Raw genomic sequence first — 17,839 nt, 5'->3', positions numbered from 1 at the left:
GTACCAGCATTAGCACCCAGGCTGCCACCCAGACAGGCGCTCGAGCACCTCAGGTGTATCCAGGGCTCCAGAAGAGCATGGGGGGGGATCTAAAGGGAGATGTCCCCAAAGGTGAGCAGTGGCTCCTTTGCCTCTACCCACAATGTTTTTGTACTAGTTCCTCCTGCTCTTCCTCGCCGAGCCCATCCAGGGAAAAGCTCACGCTGCCAGCGCCTTCCGGTCCCTGCCCCGTGGCTCCCCCCCCACTGAATACTCCTCCTCGTGGACTTCTTTTAAAACTTTTATTCAATAATATAGAATTCTTTCAATTATAATATAGAACCGTCCATCGTGATGCTATGTCCCCTCCCACCCCCGGCCGAGGCTGGAGCCAGCTGGTTAACCATGGTCCATTGGAGGTCAGGGGCAACAGCTAGGAGAACGGAGGGAGGAACAATTAACCAACAACCGCTTTGCCTACCCTTTGCATTCCCGAGCTTTCTGGGGCAGGAAGAGATGGCCAAGGACTCAAAGGCAGAGGAACCTTTTACAGTCGGAAGGAAGGGTTGTGTGTTTATAAACAGGTGAGTGCCATCCAGCCAGGCGCCGTGCCCTGCTCTCAGCCCTGCCCGTGCTGCGCAGTCTGCCCGCCGTCACTCTACACGCGCCGATAAGACGTTTGATTGGGTTCTCGTTCTGCTTATGGAAAATTGGGAGGAGCAGCATCGGACCTGGGGAGAGACGGGAGGAGGGAAGTGAGTGCCACGGGGTGAGCGGGGCCACGGCTAGGGCTCTGTGTTTCACTATTACGGCCCAGGGAGGCGAGGCGAGGCGACGGACAGGATGCTGTCCCGATGCCCTCCCGACACCCTCCCCAACCTTCTCCCAGCCAGGCACAGACAGGGCCATGGCCATGCCTGCCGCACCTCTCAGCACGCAGGGACCGATCCTGGGCAGCCCGGCAGAGCAGCACTTTCTCAGGCAGCTGGACACAAGTCTGGAGCTTCTCCTCCCCAAACTCTTGTGCTAAGTGTCTCTCCACCGCCTGAAACATCCCTTCCAGCCCAGCTAAAGGCTCCCATCTCACAACAGCACAACACTGTTGCTACAGGCACAGGCTAGCCAGGAAGTTGCTTAGTGCATCCTCTCCCCTCTCAGTTGCCCTGATTCTGGTTTTTGAGCCTTTCCTCTTACAACACGCCCAAAAAACCCTGAGCTCTACATTCACGAGGAATCTCGGGGGCAGACTCGACTGAAAGGCCAGGACACGCACCAGAGGACTCTCCCACTCAGTGCAGCAGTAGCAGCCAGAGGTAGGAGAAAGTATACAAGGAAGCATGTTCAGCAACATGCCCCAGCCTCCTTCCTTCCTAAGGACGAGATACTGACTCTAGCTGCCCGCCGTCCTTACAGGCAGGAAAATACTTTGCTAACATCCAGGGGAAAGCAGAGCTTCCTGTTTTGAGTGCTGAAAGGGCCGATGGGCGCAAAGAGGAACTGAATCGTACTGCAGCCAAGTGTACATGGCACGGTCAGAACAGGAGAGCGCGCCGGAGTCGCCTTCGCGGCAGGCGCCCTCCTTACGCACATGGCTGCAATGGTTCAGCCATCTCCGTTCTTTTGGGGATGAACTTGTCACAGCTTATCACAACCCTTAACTGGATGCAGGGGGATTCCCGGCAGGTTGTTCCTGCCCCTCTAGCCACCACATCCAGGGCAAGTCATTTACCCATTTCAAACCACTTGCATGTTTCCCACCCTTAAGAGAGTACCAAAAAAGCATTTCTGGCAGTACTCCAGAGGAACAGAGCTGGTACTTCCTTAAGTACCACCTTGAAACCCCTCATCAGGTTTGGAAAGTGGCCAGCACTCATTCCCACACCTCTATCAAGCTTCATGACGATCAATGCTTTTCACCTATCAAACTTCCTACAACAAACCCAACTTTCCCCCCCATCACCTCTTCTGCCTTGGCCCTCCAGACGTTGGAAATGCCAACACACAAGAGTTGGAAAGCGTATGAGTTCCCCATAGCAACTTGGATAAGCAAGTACAGCCACAAGAAATGCCCGCTTCTGCCTTTTCTCAAGGGAACAATTCAACACCCCTATAAAAGCAGTTCAGAAATTCATGTAAAAAACACAAAATGCCACTGGTATTAGCACAGCTTAAGAGCACAAGAGAAGCCCGCAGCATTCAGGCCAGGCAAGGTGCAAGTAGGGCAGACGGAAGGTCAGAGGGCTGGAAACACTAGCTGAAGTTTTAAGCAGCATCTGCAGTGGAGTTAAGGCTAGTGAGACCGGCTCTTTGGTGTGGCAATAACACTGCAGTCAAACAGCTCCTCAGCCTGGACATGGATAACGTAGCTTGTGTGCTTTTGTTTGCGTCCCAGGGTGGAAGGAAAGAAGAGCTACTCCCTCCTCAGCACGTCTTTAGAGAATGCCATCCACCCCCACCGAGAAGAGACACGCATGTGAGTACGCACACGGAGAATTCCCAACTTTCAGCCACAAATCAGTGATTTCCAAACTTAAGTTACTTCTCCCTCAACCAGCAGTGTAACACACAGACCAAGTTCAGTAACATGAGCACCAGCTGCTTGAGTCCAACATACCAGAAGAATCGACTCCCAAGATGCACCGAAAACCTCACGCTTCCTCTGCGGCCCAGAAGAAGTGGACACGCTTTGCTGAAGTGAAACTCTCGGGGCAGACAGCATGAAAAGTTCCAACCAAAGTCTAAGAGATCCCAATACCCTTCTGATAAAAGGGGCTGGAACAGACAACTTGACCTCCTTTAGGAGGCAATGCCTTCAGCTGTTGCTCTTTCTGGATAGCCCATAGATTTGAGACGACAGACATTCAGACGTATAGATATTTATTGGTTTCAGTGAATTATACAAATGGATTGACCTGCTATCGATGCCAATAGAACTTTATTGGAATATGGAATGTAAACAGATGTTTCAAATAGAAACATTGTAACCTTATAAAAAATTAACTATTTCGACAATGCCGCAGAAGGAAATTCTGTGTTTAGGTGCTGGTGGGAAAACACTATCTCCAGCTTCTAGGTTTGAGTATCACCAGAACCACTTGATGAAATCACACACAGAACAAGTAGAGGAGGCAACTGTGAATTGTGGGGCTATAAAGCCATCAAGGGATCTGATGAAAGAACCCACAAGACGAACCCCCCACCCCCCACAACAGGATCGGCACCCCAGAAGTCAACAAATGGCTGATTTTGTTAAAACACTACGTGGATCCAAAGTCCTGGATCAGTAGCTGCACAGCCCCCTTCTCTGACAGCTCTGCTCCCACCACACCGCTGTTTCCTCATCCTTCCCCCCTCCCCATGCTCTCCTCCCAGGCTTCCTCTCCACTCCTCCATCCCACTTTCCTTTCTACGGTGCTGGATTGAACCACTCCAGAGCTGTGCTCTGGCACGAGTCTGTGTCTGGCACGAATTCTCATGGGAGCCACGCCACGAGGTACGTGGTTGCACATCTATCACAACAAGTCTTGCAATATCGACTTTCCTGAGCTCTGTGGGAAAGTCTAGGTATTCCCTCCCCCCTCCTGCCACAAGAGCAGCCCTTCGCATTCACAAGTTTCCAAAGCAGGTCTATTGAGTTTCTTCTCAGACGGAGCCTTTGTCAAACACACCCGGAGGGGGATCTCACCTCTCCCCAGCAACTCAGATAGTGCCTTTGTTTTAATGCTCAAAACCAATCCTGAGTTGCTACTGGGTGTGTGGCTTTTTTGTTGAACTCCCTCCCCCAACCACTGCCCTGGCATCTGCAATTGAAACCGGAATTCAAGGGTCAAATTCAAGCCCAGAGTGAGCAGAAGGACTCGGATCTCCAAAGAGAGTTGCACCTGCTAACCCCCAGCCTGAATTTGGTTCATCCAGAGTGTAAGTCAGAAAGGCATGTTTAGAAAGAGGCATGCTAAGGGCTGATGGTGGAACAGCAAATTTGCCCCCACCAGGAAGGTGGGGAAGGCTGGACTGAGAAGGAAGAGTAGGATCCATAGAGATGTGAACCAGAATCAGTCGTGTTGAGCCCTGGGGATATCACTATATGTTTAGCTCTTGCAAAACCATTTGCCCAGGGCTTTGGTACCACAGGGTTAGAGTTACATTAACCACAACCACCAGAGAGGAACTGAGGTTTATGACCCCCCCCCAGGTTAGATTTCTGCCGAGTATAAAGGGGAGGGGAAGGGGGGGGGTCCTTGGTTCATTTCCCTTCACTGTGTGACCGAAGGTTTTGTTTTTATTTGTAAACATCTTGAATTACCCGTCGTTTTCCAGTCTTCATCGTGCTGTTGTCAGGCCACTGGAGAGCACAGCATTTTCTGAGCTGGGCTGGGACTGCTCCTTCACCACTGGATCTGCAGGAGACACAGACCAGGCAGGAAGGGGAAATAGCATTTAATAATCGGAAGCTCCACCCTGGCAAACCCTTCCAGAGGAACTGCCCTCAAAACCTACAGACCTGCTAAGGCTCCTTCAGATCAGGGAACTGACACTTCCCCTGCAACCCAGCATCCCTCCTCTTCCCAGCTGGACCCCACTCCCAGCTTGTCTCCAGACTCACAGAAATAGGGGTGCTCCATTGCCTCTTTGGCAGTCAGCCTCTGTTGATGGTCATATCGCAGAAGCTTATCCAGGAGGTCTAAGACTTCCGGGCTGACCAGATGTCTGTTCTCACTGTGGATGAAGTTCTCCCAGCGTTTCCGAGAATGCCTGCAAAGAGACTTGCTGTCACTGCCCGGGCTCTGACCAGCACAGTGGTACCAAGAGGTCCCGGGGGAATCACCTGCCACACTCCACTTGTGGGAAGAGATGGCTGTGATGGACTCCGCCTACAGCTCTTCCTTGTACAAGCTACTGCTCAGCAAGCGTTTGCCAAAGGGGAAAACCCTTTTCTTTAGCCACGCAATTGCGTGGATGACGTCCTCTGTCTGGGAAATGGTAAGCTGGGAAGGGCACAATATTGCACATTCCCTTCTATCTACAGGGACTAGACACCAACACTCAGCAGGCATGGTGACACCCACGGGACCAGAAGTGCTCTGGCTTGCCAGTCAGCCAGCCTCATGCAAGCTGTCCTCACTTTCCCACCCAGCTCCAGTCTTTTTAGGAAATCTGAACTAGGAGATTTTGAACTTTTAAAGCAGTACAGTGGCTTTTAGTCAAATATCTCCCAGAGAGATGATGCACAACTGAGCTCTCTGCCCCAAACTGAGATCTCAGCGCATGTCACCCTCTCCTTTCCCACCCTAATTCTTACACACCAGGGAAAGAGAAGCTGTGGGCAGAATGGGGGAGGTGGTCCTGCACAGCTGTCAGCACCAAAGCAAAGCTCTGTCTGGGACACAAGGAAAGCAAAAGCAAAACCTTTTTAAAGAAGGCCACCACATGAAGCTCTCTCCCCCTCAGCCCACACAGTACTCCAGCGTTTACATCTTTACTCTAGGATGTCAACAAGCCAGAGAAGAAAGAGGCAGGGGATGGCTCGTGGATCATGGGAAAGGTGAAGGAAAGAGCCTGCATTTCCGTGACCTGCTGAGATGACACGAGCAGCCAGCCAGGAGGCCTGCAAGCAGCACTGTGACCCAGAAGATCAAAGCAGGCATCAGCTGAGAGTACTTCAGGGGATGGACATTCGGGTCATCTCTCTCTTTCCGTTACAAGGAACAAAGGCTGCATTTCACTTCTCCACTTACTGGCCCAGGATATCATTGAAGTGCGGGTCCAGTTCTATGTGGTACTTCTTGAGATACCCATACAGCTCATCTGTGCCCAGGACCTTTGCGATGCGAACCAGCTGGAACAAAAAGCATGTGAGAGAGCAGAAGGGCAGGCCACAAGCTTAGAAGGAGCAGCAGATCCTGCTGGGGTGATTGCTATTGAACTTGTGGCTCCTTTCCAGTCTGATGTCTACAGACAGGACTGTGTACTGTCTTGCAAAGGCAGAGCTACCCAAATCCAAGAGCTCTCCGTCTGCAAGCTTCCCAGATTGAAGGAAAATCGCCCTTGAAACTTGTTTTTGCAACATGAGCATAAAACAATTTCCTTCTTAAGGTAGTGATGTGTAAACCCAGATGGCTCAACTAAGCATGTAGCAATGTCCTCCCAGCCTGGTCGTCACATCCCCAGAACCTTCCCGTTACACACACACAGATGAGATGGCAAGAAGTCTCTCACGAGATAAGCTATGTAGCAAAGTACTTACCTGGTCATAATTGTCTTGGCCATGGAAGAAGGGCTCCTTTCGGAAGATCATGCTAGCCAGCATACAGCCTAAACTCCACATGTCTAAGCTGTAGTCATACATCTGAGGGGGAAAAGGAAAAACTGTCAGGGAAGGCATGCTCACCATAGCCTGGTTCCCCAACAGCAGGAGGCAACCTCAGCCTTTTAACTTCACAACAAGACTCTTTCCAACCCAGGTAATTCCCTGACAGGCAAAACCAGACAACCCAAAGGTGGCCAAAGTGCAACCACAAGCAATATCACTGGCTAGCAATGAGGAGGCAGACTCTTACTTGGTAGTCCACAAGGAGCTCCGGTCCTTTGAAGTACCTAGAGGCCACACGGACATTGTATTCCTGAGCTGGATGGTAGAATTCTGCCAAACCCCAGTCTATGAGCCGCAACTGAACATGCAATAAAGAGACACAGAGTCAGGAGCCATAGGTTTAGTTGCCTCAGGACGAATGAGTTAGGTGAAGCCACGTCTGCCAAAGCCTCTCAGTCCCATGGTGTAAGTGTGGAGCCCTGGATGCAGGGAGGTGCTCAGAGGACAGGAGATGCTCTCAGCAGTTCTCTGGTCATGCTGTCCCCTTCCCCCTGCCACCATGCAGTGCTGGTGGGGTTAACCCTGGCTTGGAGAGTTTCTCTGTCTCCCAAGTCAAATCAAATCATTATTACCGGGTCAATTGCTCCCTACCAACGTCACCAGCCCAAGAAGGCAGGTCATTGCATATTAGGGAACAAGCAAAAGCCAGCTGCTGTTTCAGGTTGTGTAGAGGGGCTGGGCCCAAAGGCAATGTCAATATTAACTGGGAGCTGAGGATAGGAAATGAGACAGGAGCGGGGCTACCACATCCCACAAGGGAGATGGTCTTCTCTATGGCTGCAAGGGAAGGTGACCAGCTCCATTATTGGAGGACAGCTGCTCTAGTAAGAGATTCCCTCTATTAGCAAGCCTTGTCTTGCCCGTAGAGCCACACGCTGATCCACACAGAGGGACCTGTGGACCAGCAGCTCATTTGCTGCTGCAAAGGTCCCTGGGGAGATGGGTATGAACAGCAAGGAAAGAGGCACAAGTACTGTAACAGAGAGGAGAGAGTCCCTTTGCTGCCCAATTCCACTGCAGCAAGCCAGGTACAAACATTCCCAGACTCTGACTAGTAAGTCCCAGATGTGAGGAAGCCACAGCAGGACAGGCAGGCTGTGCCCCAGGAAGAGCTTTTGTTCCCAAGGGAAAAATGTCCATGTGCATTACAGACAAGGCCTAAACAACCATTCAACAGAGCAGCCTCCACCCTCCTGCCCAGGGCCTCTGCACCCCACCACTGCAACTCCACAGGCACCTTCCAGGCTGAAGTAACAGCTCAGATCTGCTCCCCTCAGCAAAGAGGAAGGCTGGGGGGCTGGCTGGGGAGAGGAGCTACCTCCAAGCCATGGACTCCCACTTTGACACTCCCCAGCAGGACTTTGGCTATCACCTGATATGGGCACAAGTGGAGGGGAGCAGGTAAAGAAAGGATGAAGAATAAGTACAGCAGCCCAGACTATGGGTATGGAGGTGGCAGTTTCAAGCTTCCCTGGAAAAAAAACCCTCCTATAAGCCCTGGTGCCATGGTACCTTTTTCTGTTGGTGGTCTATCATGACGTTGTGGGGTTTGACGTCCCTGTGCATGATCCCCATGCTGTGACAGTAATCCAGGGCCTGGCAGACACACACACGTACATTAGACATGGCTGTAACCACATGCATAGCATTAACAGTATAACAGACAGTTCTCAGCCAGGAGCAAGAATACCCCGTCCACGAGGAAATACTGCAACCCTGAGATAATGAACAACTGGCATTTTCAGCTCTTTTGCTGCACATGATGAAGTAGCAAGCTGGCAAGAAGACTGTATCGATTGCACGTCACACTGTAGCCACAGGTCCTGGACCCATGTTACCTGCACGTCTTTGGAGAACATGGGCCAGAGAGGTATCCCACTTGTAGATGGGCCCTGTGCTCCACCCCAGGCAGCCCTTTGCTTCCTGGCTCATACTAGAAGGGCTCTTCTCCCTAGAAGGGGCCAATTCCTACATGCACCCAGTTTTACAGCCTTCCAGTGCAGCCTTCCATCGGGACCCCAAAACATGTTTAAGCTCGAAAGTCACCTCTGCCCTGCTCATTTAAGCCAAATCTGTGTTTGCAAAAGGCAGGTGATGGCACGCAAGGGACAGCAATGCTGCTTAAAGCCTGAGGGCAGGAGCACAGTGAAGCTCTCCAGCTCCGTGACCTTGCACTGTTCACTCCCCCTGCACAGCTGTTCCCTTAAGTTAGGGGAAAGACAACACTGTTTTCTCATCTCCAAAGGGGGGGGGGGGGATCCATCCATCCATCAACATCCATCAGATGCTCTGAGATCTTCAGACAGGGGCACTGAAGGAGGACACAACCTATAGTCATTCAGTATGCAAGACACCAGTGCCAGGGGAGTAAGGCTGTCCTTGGGTCCCTGCCACAGCAGGAAGCACAGCAGGCAACGGCTTCAATCACAGCAAGGTCTCAGGGAATATCCCTGCAGTGACACACAGCCTCACAAACAGGACAGTTATGGCCAACAGTGGTCTTGGGATCTGCATCACTGGAGACGTTTAACAGGTTAGACAAACTGCTTCCAGGGACAAAACAGTTCTAGCGCCTTGCTTAAGGCTGGGCCAGCTAAGCAACCTCTTTTTGTCCCTCCCACAGTAATCCTGGGCTCCTTTGGGCTCCCCAAGCTTCAGTAGGAAGGTCTTTCCCTTGCAGACAGGTACAACAAGCTTGGTGGTGCAGAGGAAGAAAGCCTCCCTTAAGTTCACTAGATGGATTTCAAGAGGTTTCCTGCAGTCACCAAGTCCTGGAGCACAAAGATCCTTCCCTAACCAGTGTCACTCATTTCCTGAGGCAAGGGACCCATGAAGAGCCAGCCAAGAAGTCCCAAGGCCCTGCTGAGAATTGACATATAGACATGAGCTACTGCTCCAGCAGGTCAGCACAAAACAGCCCTGGGCTCAGCTGAAACACGTAAGCTCTGTCTAATGCCCTTGCTGCCTCCTGCATCCTGAAGCCCAAGATCTCAGAGAGGCAGCACAGGAGATCTTAGAGACCTGCCATATGGCTCTGAGTATTTCTGTAGGAAGGTGCAGGCTAAGCTAGTGAAGAGGAGTTATCTAGGGCACTCCTCATCCTTCTGCAGAGGGGTAGAGAAGGCTTCATCCAGCAGGTCTCAAAGGAAAGTACCAGAGCTGCACCAAACACAGAACCAGAAGCCTTGTTCAAGACAAAATTCATGGGGCTCTGTGACTGCAGGGTGCTGAGTTGGACAGCTTGTTCCTGAAGTAGTACCGCAGCCTGCCCCCCACCCAGAGACAGAGAGGTCTAAGACCAAGCAAGTAGAAGTAACCCTTCTGCATTTGAACACTGCAGCAGAAGGAAGCCTGAAGCTGGTGATTCCTCTCTTCTGCCTCTCAGTGCTAAGAGTTCCCAGTTCCCTAGGAACGCTGTTTGCTCAACTCTCCAAATGCCTCCCAGTGCTCCATCCACAAAGCACACCCCTACCCAGCCACTAGCAATTACAAATGCTTCACCGGGAAAGAACAGATCCTAGAGAATCAGAAATTCTTCAGAGATGACTGAAGGTCCCCAGTTCGGTCTAAAGCCTCACGATAACAAGCTAGGTAACTAGATCTCCTCCCAAGCCTTCCCTGCTTATGAGACATGGATTCCGCATTGGACACCAGAGAAGTAAATGCTCAACAGGTCTTTCCAGCACTGCCCCAGGAACCCCATTACTGCCTCTCTCCTTCATGGTCTCTACAGAGAGACTGCCATATGCGATACCACTCACCTTCAGCAGCTCATACATATAAAATCGAATATCAAAGTCTGTCAGGATCTGGTACAGTTGCTGAAATAGATTTGGGGAGGGAGGAAAAAAAAAGAGAAACAAAAATAAATACTCCAGATTTGGATTAGTTTCATTTCCTACATCCCACCAGCCTTGAATCACTGACCCCATTCCAGATCCCTTGTGAAAGCTGACATTCCTGAGGGCTGTCCTGGACCCAGAGGGAGCACAAGACACCTGCCAGGGCTACATGCTAGGAAATCCAGAAAGGAAACAAGAGCTCCCATGAAAAGCTATTGGGATCCTTCAGACTCATCACATCTTTCCAGCAAGAGACAGGCAGTCTGCCTGTCCACAGAGAAGACAGCAAGTCCTTCAGAGCATGCTGGAGTTGGCACAGATGATCTTGCCTCTCTGTTCACATACAAAGTGATCCTAGTGATTCTACACCACTGACGACAGCATTCAGAGAAGGCAGGCTGGGAGCACATGGGCAAGGCTTCGAAGCACCCAGGGTGGGGTGGGGAGAGAAAAACATTAACCTGATAGAGCACAGGGCTGGGAAGCACAGAGGGTAGATATAGCCTCAGAGTGGTGGAGGCTCCAAAGCTCTTCCCCCCCTCACCCCAGAATAAAGGTTAATGCCACTTAACAGCACAGAAATGCTTGTGGGGGCAAGGAGAACGCAGCACAGCGTTTCAATGAAATGCTTGTTGCTGGCACAGGTCTGCCACCCTCCTCTCTTCCATGTCCTTCTGTGGTTACTCATCACTGCTGAGGAAGTGACAAAGATCCAAGGTGCATTTTAAGCTGCATCGTGTCACCAGCAGTCACGAGAGAAATCTTCATCCTGTGACTCCCACTCCAGGTCACAACTGGCCCCAAGCTTGCCTTTTGCACCATATCTGGCATTGGCAGCTGTGCCAGACTGATCCCGTTGGGCTGCTGCTCTGCTCCGGGGAAAGCAAGGTGAGAAGCCAGGATGATGCTAGGCTGCAGGGGCTGGGCCAGGAAGGACAGTCACAGGAGAGCTGCAGGACCAGATGCCTTTGTCCCTTCTAACAAGGAAAGCTCACAGCTCAGTTGAATCACCCACCGCATTAACATTGAGGCCAGCCGCCCACCACGAGCACCACCTGGCAGCTTTGAGAAAATCCCACCGCAACGGATTGAAATCCACATTCCAAGAAAGCAGTTCTGGCCCTGGATCTTCTCCAAGTCAAGATCCTCAGAAGAGTTAAGAGGATTCTTACCTGTCCACACTCAGGGCCAGATCCATACTTAGGGGACCATTCCCAGCGCTGCTCTGGGAAGTCATCTGGTAACATACATGTGTCATTTATGCACAGAGCTTAAATGGCCTTCAGGACACAAGCTGCACTTTAGTCTCATGAGCTGGGATGATCTTAACACTTAGGAGCAACCCAGTGAAGCAGACAAGTCAGCAAGGAGCAAAAGGGATATAGCCACAAGCTACAGCAGGGATAGACTTCCTGACTTGGTTGCACATGACTCTGTTATGCACAAGCCAGGGCAAAGCCCTGCCAGCAGAGGACAGCTGAGCTCTTTCGGGAGTTGGAATGGCTTGTTTAGATAACAGTTTGGGGAATAAAGATGCTTAAAAACATGTGGTTCTGTGAATCACCAACATTGTTCAACACCAACACACTTCACCTGGCAACATCAAAGCATCTGGGGAAGGCTGCTAAGGGCAGCCTACCCCTTCTACACAACACAGTGACATGCCAAGGACAGGAGTGGCAGCAGCAGAATAAGACTAGAGTCCGATTTCCCTGTGCCCTGGCTCCTCTGCCTCTCTCTGCCTGTAGGAAGAGATGGGACAGAGATCACTGATCCTCTTCTGCTCAGATCCACAATGCAGTTGGTTCAGCACAATCTCTCCAACTCTGCTCCGCTCCCTGATACTGCAAAGCAGAGCTGCCTCTGCAGCAGAGGCAGCTGTTGGGCAACCAGCTTTCGACAGACTTCCCTAGAAGAGCTGCCTGCATAAGCCAGCACCTCTGACCCTCTTGCTGCGCCATGGCCAACGGTGTGGCAGGCTCTGCTTGCTGCAGGGAGCAGGCTCTCTCGGCCCTTCCCTGCTCCCCTGCCCCATGCAGCCAGGTGGATGTTTCCACCGCAAGCTGGTCCAACACAGCAGCTGCCCTGGGAAAGCTTCAATGGAGAACTCTAAATCCCCTTTGCCCAGCCTAGCAGGTGAGAGCAGACCCCCTGCTTTGCAGACATCTCCCATACTCTGCTCTTAAAGCCTGGCTCTTTGGAGTAGAGCTACCAGAAACATCACTGCAGGGCTTGCTGTCTCAAACCCACCTAAAATATCTGCACAGCCAACTGCCAGTGCTCCAGATCACACAGGGCCTCAAAGACCTGGGCCAGTCTCCTTCCTCTGTATACCACATTGGGAAAGGCCAAACTCACCCCTTGGCAGTTTCCACCACTCCCCAGCTTTCAGTGCTTTTTTGGCACACATGTAACCAATTGTAAACTAATTCCATTAGCACCCGAGAAGGCACAGACATGCTCCCCTCCTCCACAGGGCTGACAGAAGTTAAAGCTGGCTATGTGCAGCAAGCAGCATCTGCAAGGCAACAGGGTGGCTCCTAGAAGCTTTCGGAGAAGGGCTGAGCCCTGAAAGACACTGCTTTGGGGTGCAGAGCAGGCAGCAGCTTCCGAAGCATCCCGGGCCTTGGCAGCCATACAAGGGAGGAGAATCTCTTTCATATTTCTGCATTCCCCTATGGAGGACAACAACTATTTTTCAAACTAATCTGAGATGTACAAAGATAAAACACAGGTACACACTTCCTCACAGCAACTTGGCCTGAAAGTTCACCAAGGTGTACAAGAAGCAGAAGGTTTCACTCAAAAGTCCTCTGTCTCCACAACAGCAACACAATGAAGATCCTGAAAGGACCATTCACTGCTCACCTCTGCTGCCCATCCTTCCTAGCCGGCTGCAAACCTGCTAGTGGTTTTTGTTGTTGTTGTTTGAAGAACAAAGTAGCAAATCCAAAACAGTACTGCTGCTGGAGTCCCAGCTCTGCCCCTTTCTTACCCAAGAGATTTGTCTCTTCAAGTCAGTGAAGGGCCTGCACAGTGTCAGGTGCACTCAGGGATTAAACAAAATACATGACAACTTACAGTGGTCGAGGGACAGCGTCCCGTTTGTACTTTGAAACCAATTAGAAATAAGGCATTTCTTTTCGCTAATGATTACTGGCTCGATTGCATGGTTCTGCAGTACAGCTACAATTTAAGGCAGATGACTGTGTGTAGCTTGAGTACTCACAGATGACCAGTTATACAACAGATCTGAAGAGAAACACGGGCCACATACAAGCTGCCTTCCTCCCACAGCAAAATATACATTTAATCAAAGTTCTGACTCATTATCCCTATGAGCATAGAACCATCAGTTTAAGAAGGGATCCAGCCAGGTAGTTTAAGACAACATAATCAATTCTAGAGAGGTATTATGTAAGGCTGTTTCTCCTGTCATTTAAAAATAGTCAAGCCTAGTGGAATATGAGTTTGCACTGATGATCAGGGATCATCTGCGGCCATAGTCTTGGTAGCACCTACAAAACCCCAGCTTCTGCCCACACATAGAAAGCTGAGGGAACCTGGCTGCAGTTCTCATGAGTGCACAGACATCAATAGTAACAACTACCCTTTGAAAGGGTGAAAGAATTATCATTAAGCAAAAAGGTTGTTTTTGCTGAAGAAAAGCAACTGCCAGAAAGGAGACAACTGATAAGGAGATATCCAAGCTTGTAAACAAGTATCACAAACAGAGAAAAATGCAAGCCTACATAGTTGGCAACCACCTGTAGTACACAAGCTGCCTTGGGAATTGCTTTGGGAACCCTTCACACACCCTGAAGACGATTTGAGGGAGACATATGGTACTCATCAGTATTGCAGAGTCTAGAAGCCAATGCAGAGATGGGTGGATCAGGAGCTACCACCTCAAAACAAAGAGAAGAGGTCCCTGTCACTGGGATTAGCTCACATGGCATTTAATCACAGCCGAATTTGACTGCCTGGCAGGGAAATTAGGACTGTGAAGCAGCAGGGACAATAGAAGGACAGAAGGGACAATAACAGAGACAATATGACTCTGGGTGCTCTCCAGCTTGCTTCATGTGTAGAGGGCTGGACCAAGCTAAGGCCTCTAACACGAAGGCCTCTAACACGACTGGTCTCATCTACTCTGTGCACTTTCTGCTTGGCATCACTCCAGAGTAAGTGAAGAAACAGCTCAGAGGCTTCAGTATAAAAGAAGATATCCACAGACACCTGTGTGCATGCAGCAGTTCTGCAAGCTGCCAGTTAGCTGTGGCCCTAAGAACCTACCCAGACAGATGGTGGAGGGGGCAAGGTCAAATAACCCACATGGTCCATACACAGCTAGTGAAATTCAGGTTATAAGCTCTGAACATGAATACTGCATGCCCTGGGGGACATGACTGTATTCCCAAGACAAGTTATTCCTGCCTTGTACCAATCAGTGTCAGCAAAAAGCATCAGCTCTCTCAGCCTTGGACATCTATGGCTGCGATTCTGGTGGTTCCTCAAGTCAGGCCTTCTCCCGTGAGCCTAGAAGCGATCTGCTACAAAATAATGTAGTTACTTCCAGTTCAGCCAGAACCCAACACTGCTTTCTGCTGGGGCCAGATCAATGTCATCTTAATGGCTGCAAAAGTGCCTGCAACTGCTCTCAGTGTGGCGGTGGCAGGGGGCTGACCTACAACTCACTCCGAGGCCTACCAGCCAGGGTTGCATTTTTTAGCCAGAATACCTACTGGCCACCAGTTTCAAGTACTGCTTAAAGCTCATGAACATATTTCAGTTATTGGGTGGTATCTCTGAGGATAATTTTTCCCCCTCTAAGGACACCACACTGTGGCATGATCACATTTTGGCTAAAGGCACACAAAGCAATCCTCAGCAGGGTGTCCCACTGCCCTAGGAATCTATTCTGTTGTTTCAAGACATATATTTAAAAAAAAAAAAAAAAAAGGAAGAAAAATTCTAATTAGAAAGTTAAAAGTTTCTGGCAACAACCTTATTCCTTGAGAGTCCCTGGGTCACCAGGAGAAGCACAGGCACATGCTCCCCACAGTACACAAGGCCCTGGAATAACCCAGCCGATGCTAGCGAAACCCGGACAAACCAAGCCCGCTTTAATTAGCCCTGAAAGGTCACCACATAGGACTCCTCTCCCTGCTGTTTACTTGACGGGGTAACGCTTATCTCCCTACCCAGAGCTGTCAGGGCAGACACTGCTGCAAGTTACTATTAGTCTAGTCTCTACAGGACATTAAGTAGCACTAAAAACACCACAGCTAGAACGGTTACAGCTCTGGCTATGCTCAGCATCCCGCACAGCGGCGCTCAACTTGCTAGACCAACTCCAAAGGGATGGAAACAACACATGTGGCTTCACAGCCCATGGGCTAGCTCACAAACTCCCTCCTTTCCACCACCAACGACCGCAAGTCCTTCTCTGGGCGTTTAGTACACACGCTGAAGCTGCATCCTACCATGCGTTGATCTACACAACGCTCCAGTAAAGACGCGAAGAAAAAAACATTGTCCTATAACAAGGAACGAAAAAGATCTCCAAGCAGTGCAGTAAGTGATGATTGCTGGCTTTCTAATGACAATTGCTCAATTAATTCTCCACCACCGACTTAATAACTTATGGTAAAAATTCACATGGGGGAAGCGAAGATACCATTAAAATTGGTGTGGTTACTAATTACATATCTCTTTTGTATATCAACTTGCTTCTGCCAGCCAGAAGTGTTTCACAGCAGCACATCCAGTTGCTGCTGCACTCGGGTAGAAGGACTCCCACTTTGGAAACAAGTAATTCCACCTGGAGCTCCCCAGAAATCAGAAGAGACAGTGAATACACTGCAGCCTGGGATGGGAGAACAGCTCTTAAGACTCATTCAGGCCTCCTCGATCCCCTACTCGGGCCCACTGGGAGTGGGAGATCTGCTCTCCAGCCTCAGACACCCCACAGTCCCCAGGTCTGAAGGGATTTCAACACAAAGCAGAGTTATCATCTCCATCAACTGCGCTGCCATAAAGAGAGCAGCGCAGCACAGGGATTAACTTGGACTGAAAATACAGCACAACAGTGATCACTAAATTGAGAAAGGAGTAAGAAGATCTGGTCATCCCTCCTATTTTCTACACCTGTTGAACTTACCCTTCAAAGTGAGGAGAAGATGCAACACACAAGCTTTTTATTCCTTCTCATCTAGAGTCTACTTAGTAACTTCACAAGTTTCTCATTTAAGCCAGGGAAGGAAGGTAAAGCTGACACAGGGACAAATGCCAATTCCCCTCTCAGCCTCTCAAAACATATCCAATAACCCACATGCACTGCAACCTTAACAGAAATGGGAAGCCTCCCCCCTCCACAACTGGGCAGACTCACCTTAAAATCTGTGTTATTGATGTACTCAAAAACCAGAGCAGGGGTCTTTGACTGCAAGAGAAAGAGAGAGAGAGAGAGAGTCATGGTTTAAAACACCCTCTTGACCTTTATTTGCTTCAAGAGACTTGAGAAAGCTCTAGCTTCCTGCCCAACCCTCACTGCAGAGAGCAGGGCAGGAGCAGGAATGCGAGAGAAACACAACCCTGCTCCATCACCGGGCTGACGCAAGCTCCCCTTATGCCCCACGCAGCAAGCGCCAACACAGCATGTTCGGCCAGTGCTGCTCCCCCACTCCACCGAGCAGAGATAGCACCGGGCAAGGTGAAAGGTGGCATCAGGGGCTAAGACCTCGCAGCCGATCGCAGGAGGAAGGTCAGCCAGGACTGCCAACACTACAACAGCGTCATTTCCTCTCCTCGGCTGACAGCAAGCTGGGAGTCACAGGCCTCAGCCAGCTGCTAGTCAAAGAAAACTTCCTGGGAATGGGGAAATTGTGGCAAGGCAGGCAAAGGATATAACCTCTGGTTAGTGGGCAGGACAGCAACCAGAAGGATGAGAAGTGCTTAATAACTAATTGCCTTGGGAGACACCTGTGTTCCAGAGGCCAGACAGCAGCTGGAAGGCTGCAGTCTCTGCTTTCTTACAAAACATGGAGAACCACAGAACTTCTCCCTCATCAGCCAGGGGAAACTCGTAAGAGATACAGAGGGGGCGTAAAAGAGTCTGGGCAGCATGGAAAGGAACATCAGCTCATCCAAACCAATTCATCTCAGGAGACCCTAATGAGCTGGACACTGCTCACCCCTGGCTAGCACAAAGGCACGGGCACAGTCAGCACCAAACCCGAGCCAAGAGCAGAAGTCACGCTGGCAGGGGCCTACAGGAGGCCCAGGGCCCTGCCTGCAGTTGGCGGGAAGGCAAGCCCACCACTCACACCAAGACACACAGGCACCTACCACCGGATCCTTGACAGTGTCAATCAGATTAATGATGTTGGTGCCACCACGCAGATTCTCCAGAATCTTAACCTCACGTTTTATCTTCTTTTTCTTCACTGGCTTAAATACACAAAAGCAATTAGAAGTGAGAGTCCTTTCAGAAATTAGCACCAATTTTTGCCAGCGATTTTGACGGAATCACATTACCTCCCTCCTCCCCCTGCTCCCACCCTCACATGAGAACATTTCTAGCTTCAAAGAGCAGACACAAAGGGGCTGGCACACAGGAGACAAACACCTCGAACAAACTAGGATC

The 17,839-nt window shown here is 50.4% G+C and overlaps 1 protein-coding gene across 4 annotated transcripts in view; it reads right to left on the bottom strand.

The window, feature by feature from the left end:
• Nucleotides 1-306: 306 nt before the first annotated feature.
• The window catches only part of CSNK2A2 (casein kinase 2 alpha 2), a 29,146-nt gene continuing 11,613 nt past the window's right edge, over nucleotides 307-17,839 (bottom strand). The window contains exons 3-12 of one of the 4 annotated variants that reach the window (XM_067302727.1): nucleotides 17,542-17,643; nucleotides 16,586-16,636; nucleotides 10,111-10,170; nucleotides 7,862-7,945; nucleotides 6,537-6,647; nucleotides 6,224-6,325; nucleotides 5,715-5,815; nucleotides 4,583-4,731; nucleotides 4,283-4,376; nucleotides 307-710 (exon numbers count right to left, since the gene is read on the bottom strand). In XM_067302727.1, coding sequence (XP_067158828.1) covers nucleotides 4,300-4,376; nucleotides 4,583-4,731; nucleotides 5,715-5,815; nucleotides 6,224-6,325; nucleotides 6,537-6,647; nucleotides 7,862-7,945; nucleotides 10,111-10,170; nucleotides 16,586-16,636; nucleotides 17,542-17,643 — 837 coding nt within the window. In that variant the 3' untranslated portion in view covers nucleotides 307-710; nucleotides 4,283-4,299. Of the gene's footprint in view, nucleotides 711-2,839; nucleotides 4,377-4,582; nucleotides 4,732-5,714; nucleotides 5,816-6,223; nucleotides 6,326-6,536; nucleotides 6,648-7,861; nucleotides 7,946-10,110; nucleotides 10,171-16,585; nucleotides 16,637-17,541; nucleotides 17,644-17,839 lie in introns of those variants that run through there. The other 3 variants (XM_067302728.1, XM_067302726.1, XM_067302729.1) reach the window with 3 other exon arrangements.

This window comes from Apteryx mantelli, chromosome 10, assembly GCF_036417845.1.
Source record: "Apteryx mantelli isolate bAptMan1 chromosome 10, bAptMan1.hap1, whole genome shotgun sequence".
Taxonomy (NCBI): Eukaryota; Metazoa; Chordata; class Aves; order Apterygiformes; family Apterygidae; genus Apteryx; species Apteryx mantelli.
This window is presented reverse-complemented; position numbering and strand designations above follow the sequence as displayed.